This window comes from Trichosurus vulpecula, chromosome 7 (genome assembly GCF_011100635.1).
Source record: "Trichosurus vulpecula isolate mTriVul1 chromosome 7, mTriVul1.pri, whole genome shotgun sequence".
Taxonomy (NCBI): Eukaryota; Metazoa; Chordata; class Mammalia; order Diprotodontia; family Phalangeridae; genus Trichosurus; species Trichosurus vulpecula.
In genome coordinates, this window is record NC_050579.1 from 214,953,123 (window position 1) to 214,973,450 (window position 20,328).

Consider the following 20,328-nt stretch of genomic DNA (forward strand, 5'->3'; position numbering starts at 1 on the left):
GAGGTTGATAGTGTGTGACCAGAAGAAAAAATGAAATTGATTTGCCCAAGAGGATATAGGCTTTATGAGTATGGTGCATAGGTGTCAAAAGTACAGAAACATTCTGGCCTGGCTATATGTAGAGTCAAGAAAACACAAACAGAATTAACTTATTAAATAAAAAAAAACTTAGTAGTCAGTGGATGATAGAATTTCTTCTTCTCAGAATATATTTTTTCTCTTTCTCTTTCACCTAAATATTGTTTCTCTTTCCTAGGAGTGCTTTTCCTCCTGAATTTCTCCTTTCATAGTTATCCTATCAACTGCTCCGATAGTAACTATGTGAGAGAATGTGTGAGTTGTTCAGGAGGAGTAGCACCTTTGGTATGAAGAACTAACTGCCAAACTACTTTCACCCAAATTTCACCTGTGGCTCCAAGAATATAAGCAGACAGAGTGAACACACTTCAGTAAACTATCTTGGTAATGGGCTAAACTAGGATGAGGGTGGCTAACAGTCCTTAAACTTGTTAGGGGGATGTCTGCCTAAGCATGTGAAGGTTTTCCAGGGTGAAATGAGTAGATGAGAACAATTTGTTCAAATAGGCATTAAATTAGCTAAAGTAGGTGCTATGGAGCACTTAGAGCTTGGTCAGGCATTGAAGATGCCAAGATCATCCATTATAACATGAACCATTGGGAGTCATCTTGGTGTTTGTCCTGCCACTAGATTCTGACCACTCTGGAAAAGAGGTGTCCCATGCTGCTATCTCACGTAGCTCTGACAGACTACCATCCTGGACTGAGAGGCCTGGGGATGACCACCATATTCATGAATTCCACCCTGAGCTTGCTCCTGTTTCCACTCTGGTGTGGTTTGGTTCTGTACTCCCAGCGCTCTACCAGCCCAGTGCAAACTATTTGCATTTTTTCCCTTCTTTTTTGGTTTCATTTGGTTTCATTTCTTCTTTCTCATGATTCATTCATTCATTCATTCATTCATTAGCTTCAACTTGCCCAATTCTAATTTTTAACAAATTGGTTTCTTCATTTAGCTTCTATATCTCCTTTTCCATTTGGATAATTTTACTTTTCAAGGAATTATTTTCTCCAGTTAGATTCTGTACCTCCTTAACCATTTCTCCAATTTTACTTTTTAAAGATTTGTTTTCATCAGTTTTTTTTTCCATTTTTTACTTTACCTCTCTAATTTAATTTATAAAGTCCTCCTTGAATTCTTCCAAGAATGTTTTTGGGCTTGAGACCAATTCACATTACATTTTGAGGTTTCATATGTGGGTTTAGTGTCATTGCTGCCCTCTTCTCAATTGGTATTTTGATATTCCTTTTCTCCAAAATAAGAATCAATAGTCCTTGTTTTTCTGGATTATTCATGGTGGTTGTCTTTTTCCTGGCTTCTTAAGTGGATCTCTGCTTCTGGGGCCCAAGGGGCTCTTTCCCAAGCTTCTTGTGCTGGGAAGTTGGGCCCTGGTTAATGGCTTTATGTCCTGTGGCCTCTGGTTTTGTCAGATAGAGGCTATATAATGCCACTGTTCACCTGGTGCTGAGTTGGAGCTGGCTGGTGTGCCAAGGATGAGGCCAGGTGGATGTCTTTCTGAGTTACACTGAATCTCCTGGTGTGAGTTGTGGGGGAGGAGTGGTCTGGCTACTGGAAGTCTCCTCTTCCCCTGTGGCTGTGTTATAGCATGGATGGTCTCAGCCATTGTCTGTGCTGGTCTCTGCCACTTCCCCTGGCTGGGCAAAGGCATGCCTGGGGTCCTGGTGTTGGTGCTTGCTGCTTCCATGCCCCTGGGGTTCAGGAACTCCCTCTGGTCTATTGAGGTGGGGCTTGGTGGACACCTCTCTTCTTGCACTAGTCTCCTTCTGCCACCACAATGGGGGCTTTCTCCCCAGCCTCCCAAGCTAAAAGGCTATTGAAGCCCTACTTCTAGCTCTTCTATTCCAGGGTTTTTCTCAGGGAAATAATCTCTGGGGGATGAAGGGAGGGATGAGAGCCATTTTAACTGGTCATCATAACTCCAAGAACTTCAGGAAGGTGAGTTTCAAACCTTTAGACTGTGGGTTGTATGTCTCAGGAGTAGTTGTTGCTGCAGTCACAGGCTCCATGCTGCTATTTCACATAGTTCTGACAGACTCCCATCCTGGGATTAGAGGGCTGGGGATCACCACTGAATTCAGCAATTCCACCCTGAGCCTGCTTCTGCTCTGTTGTGGTTTAGTTCTGCACTCCCAGCACTCTACCAGCCCAATGCAAACTATTTGCTCTCTTTTTTCCCTTCTTTTTTGGTTCCATTTCTTCCTTCTCATGATTCATTCCATTGGTTATAATTCTTCTTTACAACTTGACTATTATGTCAATAAATTTAATGGAAAGAACTTTGTAGAACCTATATCTGATTACATGCCATCTTGGGGAGGGAGAGAAAATTTGAAACTCAAAAACTTGTGGAACTGAATGTTGTAAACTAAAAATAGAAATAAATTTTAAAAAAAGAAAAAAAAATTCCTTAAAAAACACATTTAACAAAATGGGGGAAAAAAATCACTGAAGATAACAACTCTTTAAAAAGTGCAATTGAATTGGCCAAATGAAAAGGAGGCACAAAAACTCAATGAAGACAACTCTGTAAAAAGGAGAATTGTCCTAAAGGAAGAGGAGGTACAAAAGTTTAAAAGAAAATATTTCCTTAAAAATAAGAGTTGGACAGGTGCGAAGGTAATGAGATATCAAAAATCAGTCAAACAAAATCAAAAGAATGAAAAAAATAGATGGAGAAAATGTAAAATATCTCTTTGGAAAAACAACAGACCTGGAATGTAGACTCAGAAGAGATAATCTAAGAATTATCAATCTATCTGAAAGGAATGATGAAAAAAACTGGTCAGCATCTTTCAAGAGACTATGAAGGAAAAGTTCCCAGACGTCCTAGAACCAGAGGGTCAAATAGTCACTTAAAGAAACCACCTGGGGGAAGAGCCAAAATGGTGAAGAAAAACCAGGAACTTGCTTGAGCTCTGCCCCAAATCCCTCCAAACACCTAAAAAACTGATTCTAAACAAATTCTAGAGCTAGAGACCACAAAATGACAGAGTGAAAGAAGTCTCAAGCCCAAGACAGCCTGGAGGGTTGATGGGAAGGGTCTATTACACCTGGCGGGGAGTGCAGTACAGCCCAGCATGGGACACGCTTGTACATACCAGGCCAGAGCAGACCTGGCTGAGCAGGCTTCCAGATACTGAATGATTGGCAGCTGTAGCAGTTTCCAGACTTCTTAACCCATAAACACCAAAGACAAATTAGCAGGTCAGTGGGAAAACTCCATTGGACCTGGGTGAGATAAGGGCAAGATCCTGGCCCCAGCCCCAGGGCAACAGAGGTGGTTGCAGCATCATCATCAGCAACAGCTGCTTCTGGGGCTCCAGACCCACAGACGGAGGGGAAATCAAGCAGCTGATCAGAGCAGGAGTGCAGGGCTCTCATTGCTGGAACTGAGGCAGGAATATCTTGCTTTGCCTTGATTGGATCTGGGTCTAAGTCCTGGTTGGTGGTCCTAGGGTGAAGAGGAGTAATGGTGTGGCAGAGCTTGTGGTGGCTGTAGAGAGGGAGTCCTGCTGGCAGTTTCAAGGCAGGAAAGAGTGCTTGAAGCCAGTCAAGCCTAGGCCATGAGAGGAGTAAACACCTCTCCTTTGATCATACTACCTCAGAAGAACTGAAAATTTACAGATGCCTATAAGTAGCTTGGGAAACAACTGCACAAAACCCCTGAAGCTTGGGACAGAGCACTCTCCACACTGGAAGCAGAGGCATATTTTGACAAAGACCTTAAAATTCAAGTAATTGGCTGGAAAAATGAGCAGAAAGCATAAAAAACTCAGCTATAGAATCTTACTTTTGTGACAAAGAAGATTAAAACATACAACCAGAAAAGATAAGAAAGTCAAAGCTCCTACATCAAAAGCCTCAAAGAAAAAAATATAAATTGCTCACAGGCCATGGAACAGCTCAAAAAGGAGTTTGAAAATCAAATAAGAGGGAGGGCAGACTCAAGGTGTAAAGCTGAGTGGATGGATGGATGGGCAACTGGAAAGCAGGCACTTGCTTAAAGCTCTCCACCAGGACCCTCCAAAAACCTATAAAAATGGCTTTGAACAAATTCTAGACCTGCAGAATCCACAGAATAGAAGAGGGAAGCAGAGCTTCAAACCAGGACAGCCTGGATGGTCACATGGTAAGGTCTGTCCCATGGAGCTGGGAGCAGAAGTGGGCAAAGCCCAGCATGGGCTGTGTCCAGACCAACCAGACCGGGAGCCAGGTGGAAAAGGCCCTACTGCCCTGAATCAGTGAGCTGTGGCAGTTACCAGGTTTCTTAACCCACAAACACCAAAGACAACAGAGAAGATTAGTGGGAAAAACTGCAGGGGACATAGTGAAAGGAGTTCACAGTTTGGCCACAGGCCCATGGGCAGTGGAGGAGGTGCAGCTACAGAATTACAATTGCAGCTGCTTCCAGCCCCAGGCCCAACTTGTGGGAGAAATTAAGTGGCAAATCAAAGTAGGAGTTCAGAGCCTGTTAAGATCTGATTCACATTCAGGGCGGGCGGTTCTTGGGGGAGGAGGAGCGCAGGTTTGGCAGAGTTTGCTGTGTAGAAATAGCTCCAAAACCAACAGCGCAGCCCCCCAAGCTTGGAATAAAATACTCTTTACTCTACGAGCAGTCATAATCCAACGAAAAGCTCAAGGGTCAAGTAGTTGGCTGGGATCATGGACAGGCAGTGAAAACGAACTCAGATTCACATTCAGACTTTGGAATCTTTCTTTGGTAACAAAAAAGACCAAAACATACAGCCAGAAGTCAACAAAGTCAGAGAGACTACATCAAAAGCATCCAAGAAAAACATGAACTGGTTTCAGGCCATGGAAAAGCTCAAAAAGCATTTGGAAAGGCAAGTTAGAGAAGTAGAGGAAAAATTGGGAAGAGAAATGAGAGTGAAGTGAGAAAACCATGAAAAACAAGTCGATGACTTGCTAAAGGAGACTCAAAAAATACTGAAGAGAATAACACTTAAAAGTACGCTAACTCAAGTGGCAAAAGAGGTTCAAAAACCAATGAGGAAAATAATGCCTTGATGAAGAATAGCCAAATGAAAAAGGAGGTCCAAAAGGCCACTGAAGAAAATACTACCTTAAAAATTAGACTGGAGCAAGTAGAAGCTAGTGACATCATGAGAAATCAAGAAATTATAAAACAGAACCAAAAAAAATGAAAACATGGGAAACAATGTGAAATATCTCATTGGAAAAACCACTGACCTAGAAAATAGATCCAGGAGAGACAATTTAAAAATTATTGGAATACCTGAAAGCCGTGATCAAAAAGAGCCTAGACATCGTCTTTCAAGAAATTATCAAGGAGAACTGCCCTGATATTCTAGAGCCAGAGGGTAAAATAGAAATTGAAAGAATCTACCAATCGCCTCCTGAAAAAGATCCCAAAAAGGAGACTCCTATGATTATTGTTGCCAAATTCCAGAACTCCCAGATCAAGGAGAAAATACTGCAAGCAGCCAGAAAGAAACAATTTGAGTATTGTGGAAACAAAATCAGAATAACAGAAGATCTAGCAGCTTCTACCTTAAGGGATCGAAGAGCTTGGATTATGATATTCCAGAGGTCAATGGAGCTAGGATTAAAACCAAGAATCACGTACCCAGCAAAACTGAGTATCATGCTCCAAGGCACTTTTCAAAAAAAATAGAGGACTTTCAATCTTTCTCAGTGGAAAGACCAGAGCTGAATAGAAAATTTGACTTTCAAACACAAGAATCAAGAGAAGCATATAAAGGTAATCAAGAAAGAAAAATCATAAAGGACTCACTGAAGTTGAACTATTTTGTTTACATTCCTGTTTGGAAAGATGATGTGTGTAATTCATGAGAATTAAGGTAGCTGAAGCTGAAGGGTATATATATATATATATATACATATATACACATGTTATATATGTACACATATTATATATAGTATATGTGTGTATGTTTATATGTACATATATATAATCTATGTCTATGTATGTATATATGTGTGTGCATATATATGTATGTATATATATATATATACACACACACAGTCATGGCCTGTGTATATATATACAGAGGGCACGGGGTGACTTGAATATGAAGGGATGATATCTAAAAAATCAAATTAAGGGATAAGAGAGGAATATATTGAGAGTGGGAGAAAGGGAGAGACAGAATGGGGTAAATTATGTCACATAAAAGTGGCAAGAAAAAGCAGTTTTGTTGGTAGGGAAGAGGGGGAAGGTGAGGGGGAATAAGTGAATCTTGCTCTCACCAGATTTGACCTGAGGAGAGAATAACATACACACTCAATTGGGTATCTTACCCCACAGGAAAGAAAGAGGAAGGAGATCAAAAAGGGGGGAAGATAGAAAGGAGGGAAGATAGGGGGAGGAGGTAATCAAAAGCAAACACTTTTGAAAAGGGATAGGGTCAAGAAAGAAAACTGGATAAAGGGGGATAGAATAGGAAGGAGCAAAACGTAGTTAGTTTTTCACAACATGAGCATTGTGAATGGGTTTTACATAATGATACACATGGGGCCTGTGTTGAATTGCTTGCCTTCTTAGAGAGGGTGGGTGGGGAGGGAAGAAGGGAGAAAATTTGGAACTGAAAAGTTTAAAAGCAGATGTTCATGCATGCCACCAGCAAGTAAGGTATACAAGAAATGGGGCATAAAAATCTGTCTTGTCTTAAAGAATGTAAGGGAAAAGGTGATGGGGGCAGTGGGGTGACAGAAGGGAGGGTTGACTGGAGAATGGGGCAATCAGAATATATGCCATATTGGACTGGGGGGAGAGTAGAAATGGAGAGAAAATTTGTAATTCAAACTGTTGTGAAAATTAATGCTGCAAACTAAAAATATTAAATAAATAAATAATGAAAAAATCAAATTATAGAAGTAGAGATAAAGTTGGGAAAAGAAATGAGAGGGATGCAAGTAAATCATGAAAAAAGGCTAAGTAGCTTGCTAAAAGAGACCCCCCCAAAATACTGAAGAAAATAACACCTTAAAAATAGACTGACCCAAATGGCAAAAGAGGTAAAAAAAAAAAGATGAGGTGAAGAATACCTTAAAAAGTGAATTGGCCAAATAGAAAAGTAGGTCCAAAAGCTCACTGAAGAAAATAATTCTTTAAAAATTAGAATCAAGCAAATGAAACCTAATGACTTTATGAGAAATCAGGAAAGTACAAGGCAGAATCAAAAGAATGAGAAAAATTGAAGACAATATGAAATTTCTCATTGGAAAAAAGACCGGGGACAGAGCCAAGATGGCAGCTTGAAAGGAGTGACTTTCCTAAAGCTCTCCCCAAGACCCTCCAAACACCTATAAAAATGGCTCTCAACAAACTCTAGAACTGCAGAACCCACAGAATAGCAGAGGGGAGCAGGGCTCCAGCCCAGGACAGTGGAGTAAGTTCTAATGCACATAGCTGGAGTGGATCAAAGCAAAGCCCAGAGTGAGCCATGCCCAGACCAACCAGAGTGGGAGCTGGTGGGAAACAGCTGCCTGAATCAGTGACATGTGGCAGTTACTAGACTTCTCAACCCACAAACACCAAAGACAACAGAGAAGATTAATGGGAAAAACTGCGGGGATGTCAAAGGAGTTCAAAGTTCGGCCACCAACCCAGGGGCAGCAGATGTGATGCGTCTCTGAGTTCAGAACTACAGCTGAAGTTGCTTCCAGCCCCAGGCCCACCTGGTGGGAGGAATTAAGTGGTGGATCAGAGAAGGAGTGCAGAGCCTATTCAGATCTGAGTCACTGTCCAAGCTGGCAGTTCTTGGGGGAGTAGTAGTGCTAGTGTGGCAGAGCTTGCTGTGTAGAAATAGGTCTTAAAATAACAGCTCAGCTTAAGCTTGGAACAAAGTATTCTCTACTCTACAAGCAGTCACACCCTGACAAAAAGCTCAAGGGTCAAGTAGTTGGCTGGGAATGTGGACAGGCAGTGAAAACAGACTCAGATTCAGACTCAGACTTTGGAATCTTTCCTTGGTGACAAAGGAAAAAAGACAGGTCTGGAAAATAGATCCAGGAGAAACAATTAAAATATTTTTGGAGTACCTGAAAGCCAGGACCAAAAAAGAGCCTAGACATCATCTTTCAAGAAATTATCAAGTAAAACTTCCCTAATATTCTAGAACCAGAGGGTAAAATGGAAATGAAAAGAATTCACTGATCATCTGTTGATAAAAGATCTGCAGAGGAAAACTCCTAGGAATATTGTAGCCAAATTCCATAGTTCCAAGGTCTAAGAGAAAATATTTCAAGCAGCCAGAAAGAAACAATTTGTGACTGTGGAAATACAATCAGGACAACACAAGATCTAGCAGCTTCTACATTCACCTATTGAAGAGATTGGTATACAATATTCCAGACAACAAAGGGGCTCAGATTAAAAGCTATGATCACCCAGCAAGACTCAGTATAATACTTCAGGGGAAAAATGGGTTTTCAATGAAATAGAGGACTTTTAAGAATTCTTGATGAAAAGATCAAAGCTGAATAGAAAATTTGACTTTCAAATACATGAATCAAAAGAAGCACGAAAATATAAAGGGGAAAGAGAAATCATAAGGGACTTATTAATGTTGAACTGTTTACATTCCTATATGGAAAGATGATATTTGTGACTCATGAGGCTTTCCTTGTTATTAGAGTAGTTGGAGGCAATATACATATAGATATATAGATGGAGAGATAGATAGATAAATAGATAGATAGATAGATAGATGGTATAGGGTGAAATGAATGTGAAGGGATGATATCTAAAAATTAAAATTAAATGGTGAGAGAGGAATATATTGAAAGAAGGAGAAAGGGAGAGATAGAATGGGGTAAATTTTCTCACATTAAAGAGGCAAGAAATAGCTGTTATAATGGAAGGAAAAAGGTGGGAAGTGAAAGGGTATGAGGAGACCTTACTCTTGTTAATTGGCTTAAGGAGGGAATAACATACACAATCAATTGGGTATCTTACCATACAGGAAATTTGGAGGGAAGGGGATGAGAAGGCGGGGGATCACAGAAGCTAGGCTAGATTAGTGGATGGGTATTCAGAAGCAAATACTTTTGGAAAGGGACAGAGTCAAAGGCAAAATTGAATAAATGGGTGAGGAGATGGGGTGGAAGGAAATATAATTAGTATTTCACAACATGAACATTATAGAAGTGTTTTGCATCATGGCACATATATAACCTCTATTGAATTGCTTGCCTTCTCATGAGGGTGGGTGGAGAGGGAAGAAGGAAGAGAATTTGGAACTCCAATTCTAAAAAGATATGTTAAAATGTGTTTATACATGCAACTGGGAAATAAGATGCATAGACAATGGAGGACAGAAATCGTTCTTGTGCTACAAGAATGTAAATGGCAAGGGGATAATGGGGGGAGTGGGGTAATCAAAGGGAAAGCAGACTGGGGAAAGGGGTAATCAGAATGCATGCCATCTTGAGGTAAAGGGGAGGGGAGAGATGGATAGAAAAATTGTCACTAAAGGTCTTCTCAAAATGAATGCTGAAAACAAAAAATAGATAAATTAGTCTTAAAAAAAGAATCCACTTGTCACCTCTTGAAATAGAAAAAAGAAAACAAATAACAAGGAAAGAATATCGTAGCCAAATTCCAGAATCAGCTGGTCAAGGATAAAATACTTCAAGCAGCCAAAAAGAAATAATTTAAGCATCATTGAATTACAGTCAGGATTATGCAGGACCTATCAGCTTCTACATTAAAGGATCTAATGGCATGGAATATGTAATCCAGGGAGGCAAAGTAGCTTGGATTGCAACCAAGAATCTATTACCCAGCAAAACTGAGCATAATATTTCAGGGGAGGAGATGGGCATTTAATGAAATTGGGGACTTCCAGACTTTAATGATGGAAAAAACAGAGCTGAACAGAAAATCTTGCAACCCTTGACTCAAGAGAAGCATAAAAAGGTAAACAGGAAAGAAAAAAAAAAGCCATGCTATTCAATAAGGTTATATTGTTTAAATCCCTACATGGGAGGATGATACTTGTAACTCTTGCGAACTGTATCTTTATTAAGACATTTAGAAGTAGTTTACATAGACAGAGGTTATAGGTATCAGTTGACTTTGATGTCATAATAAAAAGTATTAATTAAGGGGTTAAAAAAATTGTACTGGGAGAAGGGCAGAGAAGGTGGCAGAAAAGGGTAAATTGCATTACTTTAAGAGGCACAAAGACTGATTAGCATAGAAGGAAAGAAGGGAGGGAGGTGAGCATTGTTTGAACCTTACTTTCATCAGACTTGGCTCAAAGAGAGAAAAAAAACATACAGAGTTGAATATGGAAATCTATAGTAGGAGGATAAAGGGGAAAGAAAAGTGCGATGCTCAATAGAAGGGAGGGAAGTAGTAGGTGAAAGGGGAAAGGAAAGGGATGTGGGCTGATAGAATGGAGGGCAGATAGAGGGAGACAGTGATTAGAAGCAAAACACTGGTATGGAGGGAAAGGATAGAATAACATAAACAGGGTGAAAAAAAGGATGGAAAGAATCACACCATTAGCAATTTTAATTGTGAATGGAAATAGAGAAAATTCTCCCATAAAACTCTTTGAAAAAACCACTCAATCTCCTGCAATAAGAACTCACTATTTGACAAAAATTGCTGGGAATACTGGAAAATAGTATGAGAGACAGTAGGCGTAGACCAACATCTTACACCGTATAACAAGATAAGATCAAAATGGATACACAATTTAGACACAAAGGGTGATACTATAAACAAATTAGGAGAGCAAAGAATTTTTTCCTGTCAGATCTTTGGAGAAGGGAAGAATTTATGAGCAAACAAGATATGGAAAACATTGTGAAATTTGCTCAAAATGTAAAAAGGATAACTGATTACATTAAATTAAAAAATATTTTGCAACCACAAAGCCAATGCATCCAAGATTAGAAGGGATGCAGAAAGCTGGGAAACAACTTTTACAACCAGTGTCTCTGTTAAAGGCCTCATTTCTAAAATCTATAGAGATGTGAGTTGAATTTGTAGGTATACAAGTCATTCCTCAATTGATAAATGGTCAAAGGATGTGAACAGGCAGTTTTCAGAGGAAGAAATAATAGCTATTTATAATCATATGAAAAAAATGTTCTATATCACTATTGATTAGAGAAATGAAAATTAAAACAACTCTGAGGTACCACATCATACCTTTCAGGTTGTCTAACGTGACATAACTGGGAAATGATAAATGTTAGTGAGGGTATGGAAAAATTGCAAAACTATTGCATTATTGGTAGAGTTGTGAACTGATCTAATCATTCTGGAGAGCAATTTGGACCTATGTCCAAAGGGCTATAAAACTGTGCATAGTTTTTGATCTAGCAGTACCAATACTAGGTCTGTATCCCAAAGACATCATCAAAGTGGGAAAAGGACACAAATGTACAAACCTCTATCAGAGTTCTTTGTGTGGTAGCAAAGATTTGGAAATTGAGGTGATATCCACCAATTGGGGAATGGCTAAACAATTTGTGGTATATGAATATAATCAAATACTTTTGTTCTATAAGAAATGATGAACAGTTGGATTTCAGAAAGACCTGCATGAACTCATACTAAATGACCTTAGCAGAACCAGGAGAACACAATAACAGCAACATTGTGTGATGACCGAGCTTGATAGACAGCTCCTCTCAGAGATGAAATGCTGTAAGTTAGTTCCAAAATACTCATGATGAAAAATGCTATTCTCATCCAGAGAAAGAACCAGGGAGTTTTAATGTAGGTGGAAGCATACTATTTTCTCTCTTTTTTTCCTTCTCCTATTTTCCCCCTTTTGTTCTGATTCTTATTTCACAACATTTCTAATGTAGAAATATGTTCAATATGATTGTACATGTATAGCCCATATCAGATTTTATGCCATCTTAGGAGGTGGGAAGGAGGGGAAAATTTAGAACTCAAAATATTATAAAAGTGAATATTTAAAACCCAAAACAAACATACAAGTAAATAAAAGAACAGCTTAACCCTAAAATAAATAAACTTTAAAAAGAAATAAAGAATAATCTTAATCCTAATACAAATAAAATTATATAATGAAGGATGTACCCCAACCATCCAAAGCAGTGATTTAACAAAGTCAATGGCAGTGCCAAGAAAAACTCATACATTTTAAGTAGTACTTAAAGATTTACAAAGTACTTTTGTGTGAGTTAGAGTTGTAAATGTTATTGACCTCATTTAGCAAATAGAGGAATTGAGCCTCAGAGTGTAGGTAAGATGGTGATAATATCTCTGGATTTTAAGTCAAAGGACCTGTTCACCAGTCTTGTTTCTGCTACTTACTACCTAAATTGTCTTAGACACATGTAGCATTTAAAAAGGTTCAGGAGATATAAGTTCTGGGCAAATTTATCATTTTGTTATTAAGGCCAGCATATTTATCAATACAAAGGTGGTCATTTGGCTGTCTCTATTAGACCAAAGATATTCATGGCTGCACGCTCATGGCTTATTTGGCCTTTTGGAAAAGGACCATTCAAAAGGATGGCAATCAACTCTGATTAGTTGACAATTAGAGAATGAATATTACGATGAGGGGCTGGACTTGAACTTTGATTATATCATCCACTTAAGGTCTCCCAAGCCTTGGGCAATTTCCTCAAAAATTTACGCCTCAACCAAACATGAGCAGAGCACAATGGCTGCTCCATTTAGGTAGAGTCTAAACAAAAATCTCCTTATCAGCAACATCCTTTCAGAGACTGATCTTTTAAAATAAGTACTTTAGAAAAAGAAGGGAACTCTGGATCTCTCCAAATCATACTTTATTAATAGTAATTTCTCTCACACTTAATCTATAGCCCTCAATTTCCTCACTACAAAAATAAGTGGTTCAGCAAGAGTCCCAACATCAAATATTTAGCAACATTCAGAGGCACAGCTCATCAAATGTATTTCTCTTGAATTCTAGCCTGGAACTCTTCACTATTGCACATTACCTTTCTAGATGATGGACATAGAGAAACTACCTTCTTATTCTCCATTTACTACTAAGGAAAAAAAAATTCCACATTGGTATAGGAATTAAATTATCTTTGGTTAAACATCAATTATGCATTTCTTTTCTTGTTTTTAAATAGAAGTAAATTGTTAACCAAATGATATTATATTTCTCTTTTACCTTTATACTCTTCCATTTTTCACTTGTTTGCTTTTATTGGTCTAAAAATAAGTTGTGGATTGTAGGCTTTTCCTCAATGTGGAACATTATTAAATAGTAACAGAAGGCAAGTTTAAGCTATAGTTTTCTGTCTTCGAAACAAATGATTATGGATTTTATTTTATTTTAATTTGAGAGGTGATTTTTAATCAGTTTTCTGGAATTTTAACAAACTCCAAAAAAAGTTGAAATTGTTGACAGTGGTTACAAAGATAAATAAACATATTAGATGAGGTCCAAATTGTCTAAAACACTAGTTAATTTCTGTAACCAAAGTTAGATCTTTTATATTATAAATATATTCTTTTTTTTGTACTTATTTCTTTTTTTATTAAATTTAAATTTATTTATTTAACATATTTAACATATTTGGTTTTCAGCATTGATTTTCACAACAGTTTGAATTACAAATTTTCTCCCCATTTCTACCCTTCCCCCCACTCCAAGATGGCTTATATTCTGGTTGCCCTGTTCCCCAGTCAGCCCTCCCCTCTATCAGCCCCCTCCCCTCTCATCCCCTTTTCCCTTCCTTTCTTGTAGGGCAAGATAAATTTCTATGCCCCATTGCCTGTGTATCTTATTTTTTAGTTGCATGCAAAAACTTTTTTTTTTGAACATCTGATTTTAAAACTTTGAGTTCCAAATTCTCTCCCCTCTTCCCTTCCTACCCACCCCGCCTAAGAAGTCGAGCAATTCAACCTAGACCACACATGTATCATTATGTATAACCCTTCCAAAATACTCATGTTGTGAAAGGCTAACTACATTTTGCTCCTTTTCAACCCATCCCGCTTTATTGAATTTTCTCCCTTGACCCTGTCCCCTTTCCAAAGTGTTTGTTTTGATTACCTCCACCCCCATCTGCCCTCCCCTCCATCATCCCCCCCCCTTTTATTTTTTTTTATCTTCCTCCCTCTTCTTTCCTGTGGGGTAAGATACCCAACTGAGTATGTATGGTATTCCCCCTCAGGCCAAATCTGATGAGAGCAAGGTCCACTCATTCACCCCTCACCTGCCCTCTCCCCTGCTCCCACAGAACTGCTTCCTCTTGCCACCTTTACATGAGATAATCCACCCCATTCTATCTCTCCCTATCTCCCTCTCTCAGTATGTTGCTCTCTCATCCCTTAATTTCATTTTATTTCTTTTAGATATCTTCCCTTCATCTTCACCTCACCCTGTGTCTGCTCTCTTTCTTTTACATATATATATACATACAAACAGACATATATATATATACACACACATACATATACATACATATACACAAAGGTATATACATACATACACATTCTCTTATATATAAACATAAACATATACATATATATATATATGCATATTCCCTTCAACTACCCTAATACTGAGGTCTCATGAATCATACACATCATCTTTCCATGTAGGAATGTAAACAAAACAGTTCAACTTTAGTAAGTCCCTTGCAATTTCCGTTTCTTGATTACCTTTTCATGCTTCTCTTGATTCTTGTGTTTGAAAGTCAAATTTTCTATTCAGTCCTGGTCTTTTCATTGAGAAAGCTTGAAAGTCCTCTATTTTATTGAAAATCCATATTTTGCCTTGGGACATGATACTCAGTTTTGCTGGGTAGGTGATTCTAGGTTTTAATCCTAGCTCCATTGACCTCCGGAATATCGCATTCCAAGCCCTTCGATCTCTTAATGTAGAAGCTGCCAGGTCTTGGGTTATTCTGATTGGGTTTCCACAATATTCAAATTGTTTCTTTCTGGCTGCTTGCAGTATTTTCTCCTTGATCTGGGAGCTCTGGAATTTGGCAACAATATTCCTAGGAGATTTCTTTTTGGGATCTATTTGAGGAGGCGATCGATGGATTCTTTCAATTTCTATTTTGCCCTATGGCTCTAGAATATCAGGGCAGTTCTCCTTGATAATTTCTTGAAAGATGGTATATAGACTCTTTTTTCGATCATGGCTTTCAGGTAGTCCAATAATTTTTAAATTATCTCTCCTGGATCTATTTCCAGGTCAGTGGTTTTTCCAATGAGATATTTCACATTGTCTTCCATTTTTTCATTCCTTTGGTTCTGTTTTATAATATCCTGATTCCTCATAAAGTCACTAGCTTCCACTTGCTCCAATTCTAATTTTTAAGGAGTATTTTCTTCAGTGGTCTTTTGGACCTCCTTTTCCATTTGGCTAATTCAGCCTTTCAAGGCATTCTTCTCCTCATTGGCTTTTTGGAGCTCTTTTGCCATTTGAGTTAGTCTGTTTTTTAAGGTGTTGTTTTCTTCAGTGTATTTTTCAGTTTTTTGGGGGGTCTCCTTTAGCAGGTCATTGACTTGTTTTTCATGGTTGTCTCGCATCCTTCTCATTTCTCTTCCTAATTTTTCCTCTACTTCTCTAACTTGCTTTCCCAAATCCTTTTTGAGCTCTTCTATGGCCTGGGGCCAGTTCATGTTTTTCTTGGAGGCTTTTGTTGTAGGCTCTATGAATTTGTTGTCTTCTTTAGGCTGTATATTTTGGTCTCCTTTGTCACCAAAGAAAGAATCCAAAGTCTGAGACTGAATCTGGGCGCGTTTTCGCTGCCTGGCCATATTCCCAACCAACTAACTTGACCCTTGAGTTTTTCAGTGGGGTATGACTGCTTGTAGACTAATGAGTTCTATGTTCCACGTTTGGGGGGGACGTGCCAGCTCTGTCAGACCAGCACTGCTCCTTCCCCAAGAACCCCCAACCAGAACTGGGCTTAGATCTTCGGCAGGCTGTGCACCCCTGCTCTGATCTGGCACTTAATTCCTCCCACCAGGTGGGCCTGGAGCCGGAAGTAACAACAGCTGTAGCTGCCCCACGTCCGCTGCCCCCGGGGCTGGAAGCCGAACCGCGAACTCCTTCCACTCCCGCAGCTTTTCCCACTGACCTTCTCCGCAATCTTTGGTGTTTGTGGGTCGAGGGGTCTGGTAACTGCCACAGCTCACATATTCAGGGCGCTAGGGCCCCCCTCCGCCCGGCTTCTGGTCTGGATGGTCCATGCTGCTCAGGCTGGGCTCTGCTCCACTCCGTTCCCAGCTCCCAGCTCCCAGCTCCGTGTGGAATAGACCTCACCCAGAGACCATCCAGGGTGTCCTGGGCTGGAGCCCTGCTTCCCTCTGCTCTTCTGTGGGTTCTGCTGTTCTAGAATTGGTTCAGAGCCATTTTTTATAGGATTTTGGAGGGACTCGGTAATGGAGCTCACTCTAGTCCCTGCTTACCAGCTGCCATCTTGGCTCCGCCCCTCTATAAATGCATTCTACAAATAGCAAATTACTAATGTAGATATTTGAGAGCCACTATGCTATGAATAACCTTATTTTAGAAATTATGGAATTGTAAACTTGCCTTACCTTATTCTTAACCTAATTTTTAAATGCATACTTTAACAGTAAGGCAAGATTTCATGATATTGATGGTGCCCATGAATGTGCCTGTACAGTTCAAAATCTCAAACTATAAGAGACCCTCTTTATAAAAGGCAGAAGAAGTAAAACATTTATTTGGACACCAAGGGATGAAATCCCAAAACCAATAACCCCAATTTGGCTTAGCAGTAATTGTATCACAAAACCAGTAAGTCTACTTCGATATAACAGCAAGGAAATTAAAACACAATGTCACAGCAAGGAGCCAAGCCATCCTGTAACCTTCCCTTCTGCTTAGTCCATTCCCACTCACTCATAAACACTAGCTGTCTGCTTGCCTCATTTCTCCTCCCTCATTTCTGAGACCTTGTAGTTCTGAGAGCCCTTGCAGTTTTCCCAGCTCTTCCAGTTCTCTTTCTGCCTTTGCAGTTCTTTCTCTTTCCCCATGTCTCTTTCTCTCAGTCACTCTGTCTCTTTCTCCTAGGGCTGCGTTCTGAGCTTAATGGCTATCCTCAGGGTCCATCTACCCTTCTGAGGGCTTGAGGGCTTCATACCTAATCAGCAAAAGTGTATGGGCCTGGAACTTAGCACCTTATCAGCAAAAAGGGTGTGGGCCTGCCTGCAAACAAGTCTCCCCTAGTCAAGCTTCCCTTAACTAGCTCTACCTGAGGCCTATTAAATGGGTAAGGAAAGTCATTAATCATAGTTAACACCACATATAGCTACATTGGTTATATACATTCTTATTCCGCAGTTATTGAAATTTAATTATATCTCAGTGAACATTTATCAGTTAGACTTTCTGATACTCAATTTCTTCTTCTTATAAAAATAAAGGAGTCGGACTAGAAGATAAAGTTCTTTTACAGGTCAAAATTTTTCTATTCTCATTCTACTTGATTCAACATGCTTTCATGGCAATGGTAATACAATATTTAATGTACATTAAATGAGCTGGAGGTAGGGTCTGTGAGTCAATCATTTGAATCATTTTATATTTTTAAGCATCCACTAAGTGCTAGTAACTGAGCTGAGTGCTGGGAATACCCAAAGAGGCAAAAGACAGTTCTTACCACCAAATAAAAGACTAAACATACTGTAATTATTAGTTTGGAATAACTCTAAAATTATATTTCACTTTGCTGATGAAATTCAAATTTTTTTTTACCTTTTTAAAATTTATTATAGTAGTCACCAGTACTCAAATCTATTATTTACATCAAATATAATGAATAACTACAAAACCAGAAATTAAAACATAATAGGTTAAATTCTATCCAATATGTTCTTCAAATATTAGAGACACTTCTGGGCACTCTCCTCCAGTGGGGGAAAGTTACTAACTTAGAGGTGGCTCATTAGGCAGAAAATAGCACTAAAATAAACAAAAAAAGAAAGAAAAGAAAATGAATTGTTTAAACCAGTATCAACTTGTACTGTGACTAGGGAGCAAAACAATTGAAATGGTGAAGTATGTTCTGTCTCATTATGTGATGTATTAATAATTTCTTAAGTCTTAATACCCTTGTAACTGGTCCAAAATACATCATCCAATTGCTCTTGAAGATACAGGGAAGAGAGAACAGCAGTTTCTTAGGCTAGAAAGGATACTGCATTAATTCTTTGGCCTTTGTGGAGAAATGGGACAAATATATTTTCAATGATTACTGATATAGCAAGATGATTCTTAATTGTAACCCACAAAGGAGAGCTATATGAGGGAATCATAAAGCTTATTTGTCGTGTGGTGCTTTCATCGTTCTACTTAAATTGTTAAAATATATTGTGTAATTCTTTTACCTTACAAATTATAATTTGGTTTAATAAGATTATTTTAATACCAATATGAAAATCTGGCTATATTTATTTACTCTTTATAACTGCTCTGAATTTTAAAGGTATAATATTTTGGCTTCTATGATAAATATTAAAACTTATGTAGGCTTTCTTCCTTTTCATTTCAGTATGAGAGAGAGTAAGGTAGGAAGAGAGAGATAAAAATAAAGATAGAAACAGAGACTATAAAAGATAAAAAAAAGTCTATTGAAAGTGACTTAGACTGCCAGGCAGGCTGGGAATTCTTATTAACTATTGAGAATGAGAGTAAAGGAAGCCAGGCTAAGTACACATGTTCATAGCCATCAAATAGTCTCTGTGCACCATATAGAGTAGAGCTAATGCACTACTGGAGAAGAGAATGTTAGCTTCTTTCTTTAAAGGAAATCTATAATTATAATTAAACAAACCCAACTGTGGTCATGCTATTATCCTCAACAGAGCTCCCTACACTATTTCCTCAAACTCAAGTGTGTCATTATTGTCTCCTATTAGATAATCAACAGTGCATAATGACTCTGCTAACGGATCCTAATCTCATTTTTCATCATTTTCCTCCCATTTCTCCATAATAGACTCATCTCTCCTAATAGCTGTCAAAACCTGATGGTTTAATGTTAAATATCATTTTAGCTCAAGGTTGATTTTGCACATGAATTCCCAAAAGATAATATTAAAACTATCCAGTTAAAAACAATGTTTTCAGTGATTCTTCCTGAAAAAAAGTATTTTTTTCTCCTAAAATGCATCCAAAGTAAATAAAGTTAATGCCATGTCAAGAAGCAGTTTGGTTAAGTGCATAGACAGGTAGTGTCTAATACAGAAAGATTTTTTCAAGGTCTACCTCTGACACTTCCTTTCACCTCTCAGAGCTCTCTGGAACTTTCTAAGACATTAAGTGTGGAGAAAATGTCACATTACTTTGATAGAGGGAGTTTCTTTATCTAGGAGTTCCCTACACCAGCGTCACCAGCGTGTTAAACTCAGATACAAATGGATGCCTCCCGGTTGCACATTGACTTAGAAAACAACAAAACATCTTTATCTGTGTTCTAAGGTATTCTAATATCCTTTGATAAACATGTCCCAATTATATTTTAATCTAGTTTTGGTTGAAATTTGATGCCTCTGTCCCAAGTTAATGAACTCATAGGTGCAGTCCCTATCCCCTAATAACAAGTTATAAAAATAAGTTATCTTGTGCATCTGATATAAAGCAAAATTATTCTTATCCTTGGTAGAATATAGTTTAATTGTAACTTTGGAATGTAATGAGGTGAAAGTGTATTTTAAAATGTATATCTTCTAAAACACACTCATGATTTTTGCAGATGTATACCAGGATTCACTGGAAGGAACTGTGAGGAAGTAATTGACTACTGCAGACTACTCAGTATCAACTGTCTGAATGAAGGATTGTATTTCAATATAATTGGAGGATTCAAAGTAAGTATTTTAATATAAGGCAAGTTAATTCAACACGTCAAAATATAAAAGCTTCACCTAGTCACAACTTCGAAAACATTTGTCCATCTAAGTGACAAAAAAAACATATCTTTGTATGTGCATTATTTATTTAAATCAATAATACAAGACAGAAAAAGCCCAGTAATATGGATTTTTGTGCATTTCACAAAAGAATTATGCTCTGTGGAACATTAAGTAAGTATAATGGACAGTACTTTTATTGCAAAAGGAAAATATAGCTAATTGTGTTTTGCTATCATAAGCCTTCATAGATAAAAAATTACATTGGCTAATACACTCAACTCTATAAATCAGATCATGAATTAAGAAAATCAACATCATTTTTAAAAGCAAACAAAAATACTTT

General features: G+C 38.3%; 1 protein-coding gene across 1 annotated transcript in view; it reads left to right on the forward strand.

The window, feature by feature from the left end:
* EYS (eyes shut homolog) overlaps window positions 1–19,958 on the forward strand; it is a 287,935-nt gene extending 267,977 nt beyond the window's left edge. The window contains exon 5 of the mRNA XM_036768324.1: window positions 19,826–19,958. Within this exon, the coding sequence (XP_036624219.1) occupies window positions 19,826–19,958 (133 nt within the window). The remainder of the gene's footprint in view (window positions 1–19,825) is intronic.
* Window positions 19,959–20,328: the final 370 nt, after the last annotated feature.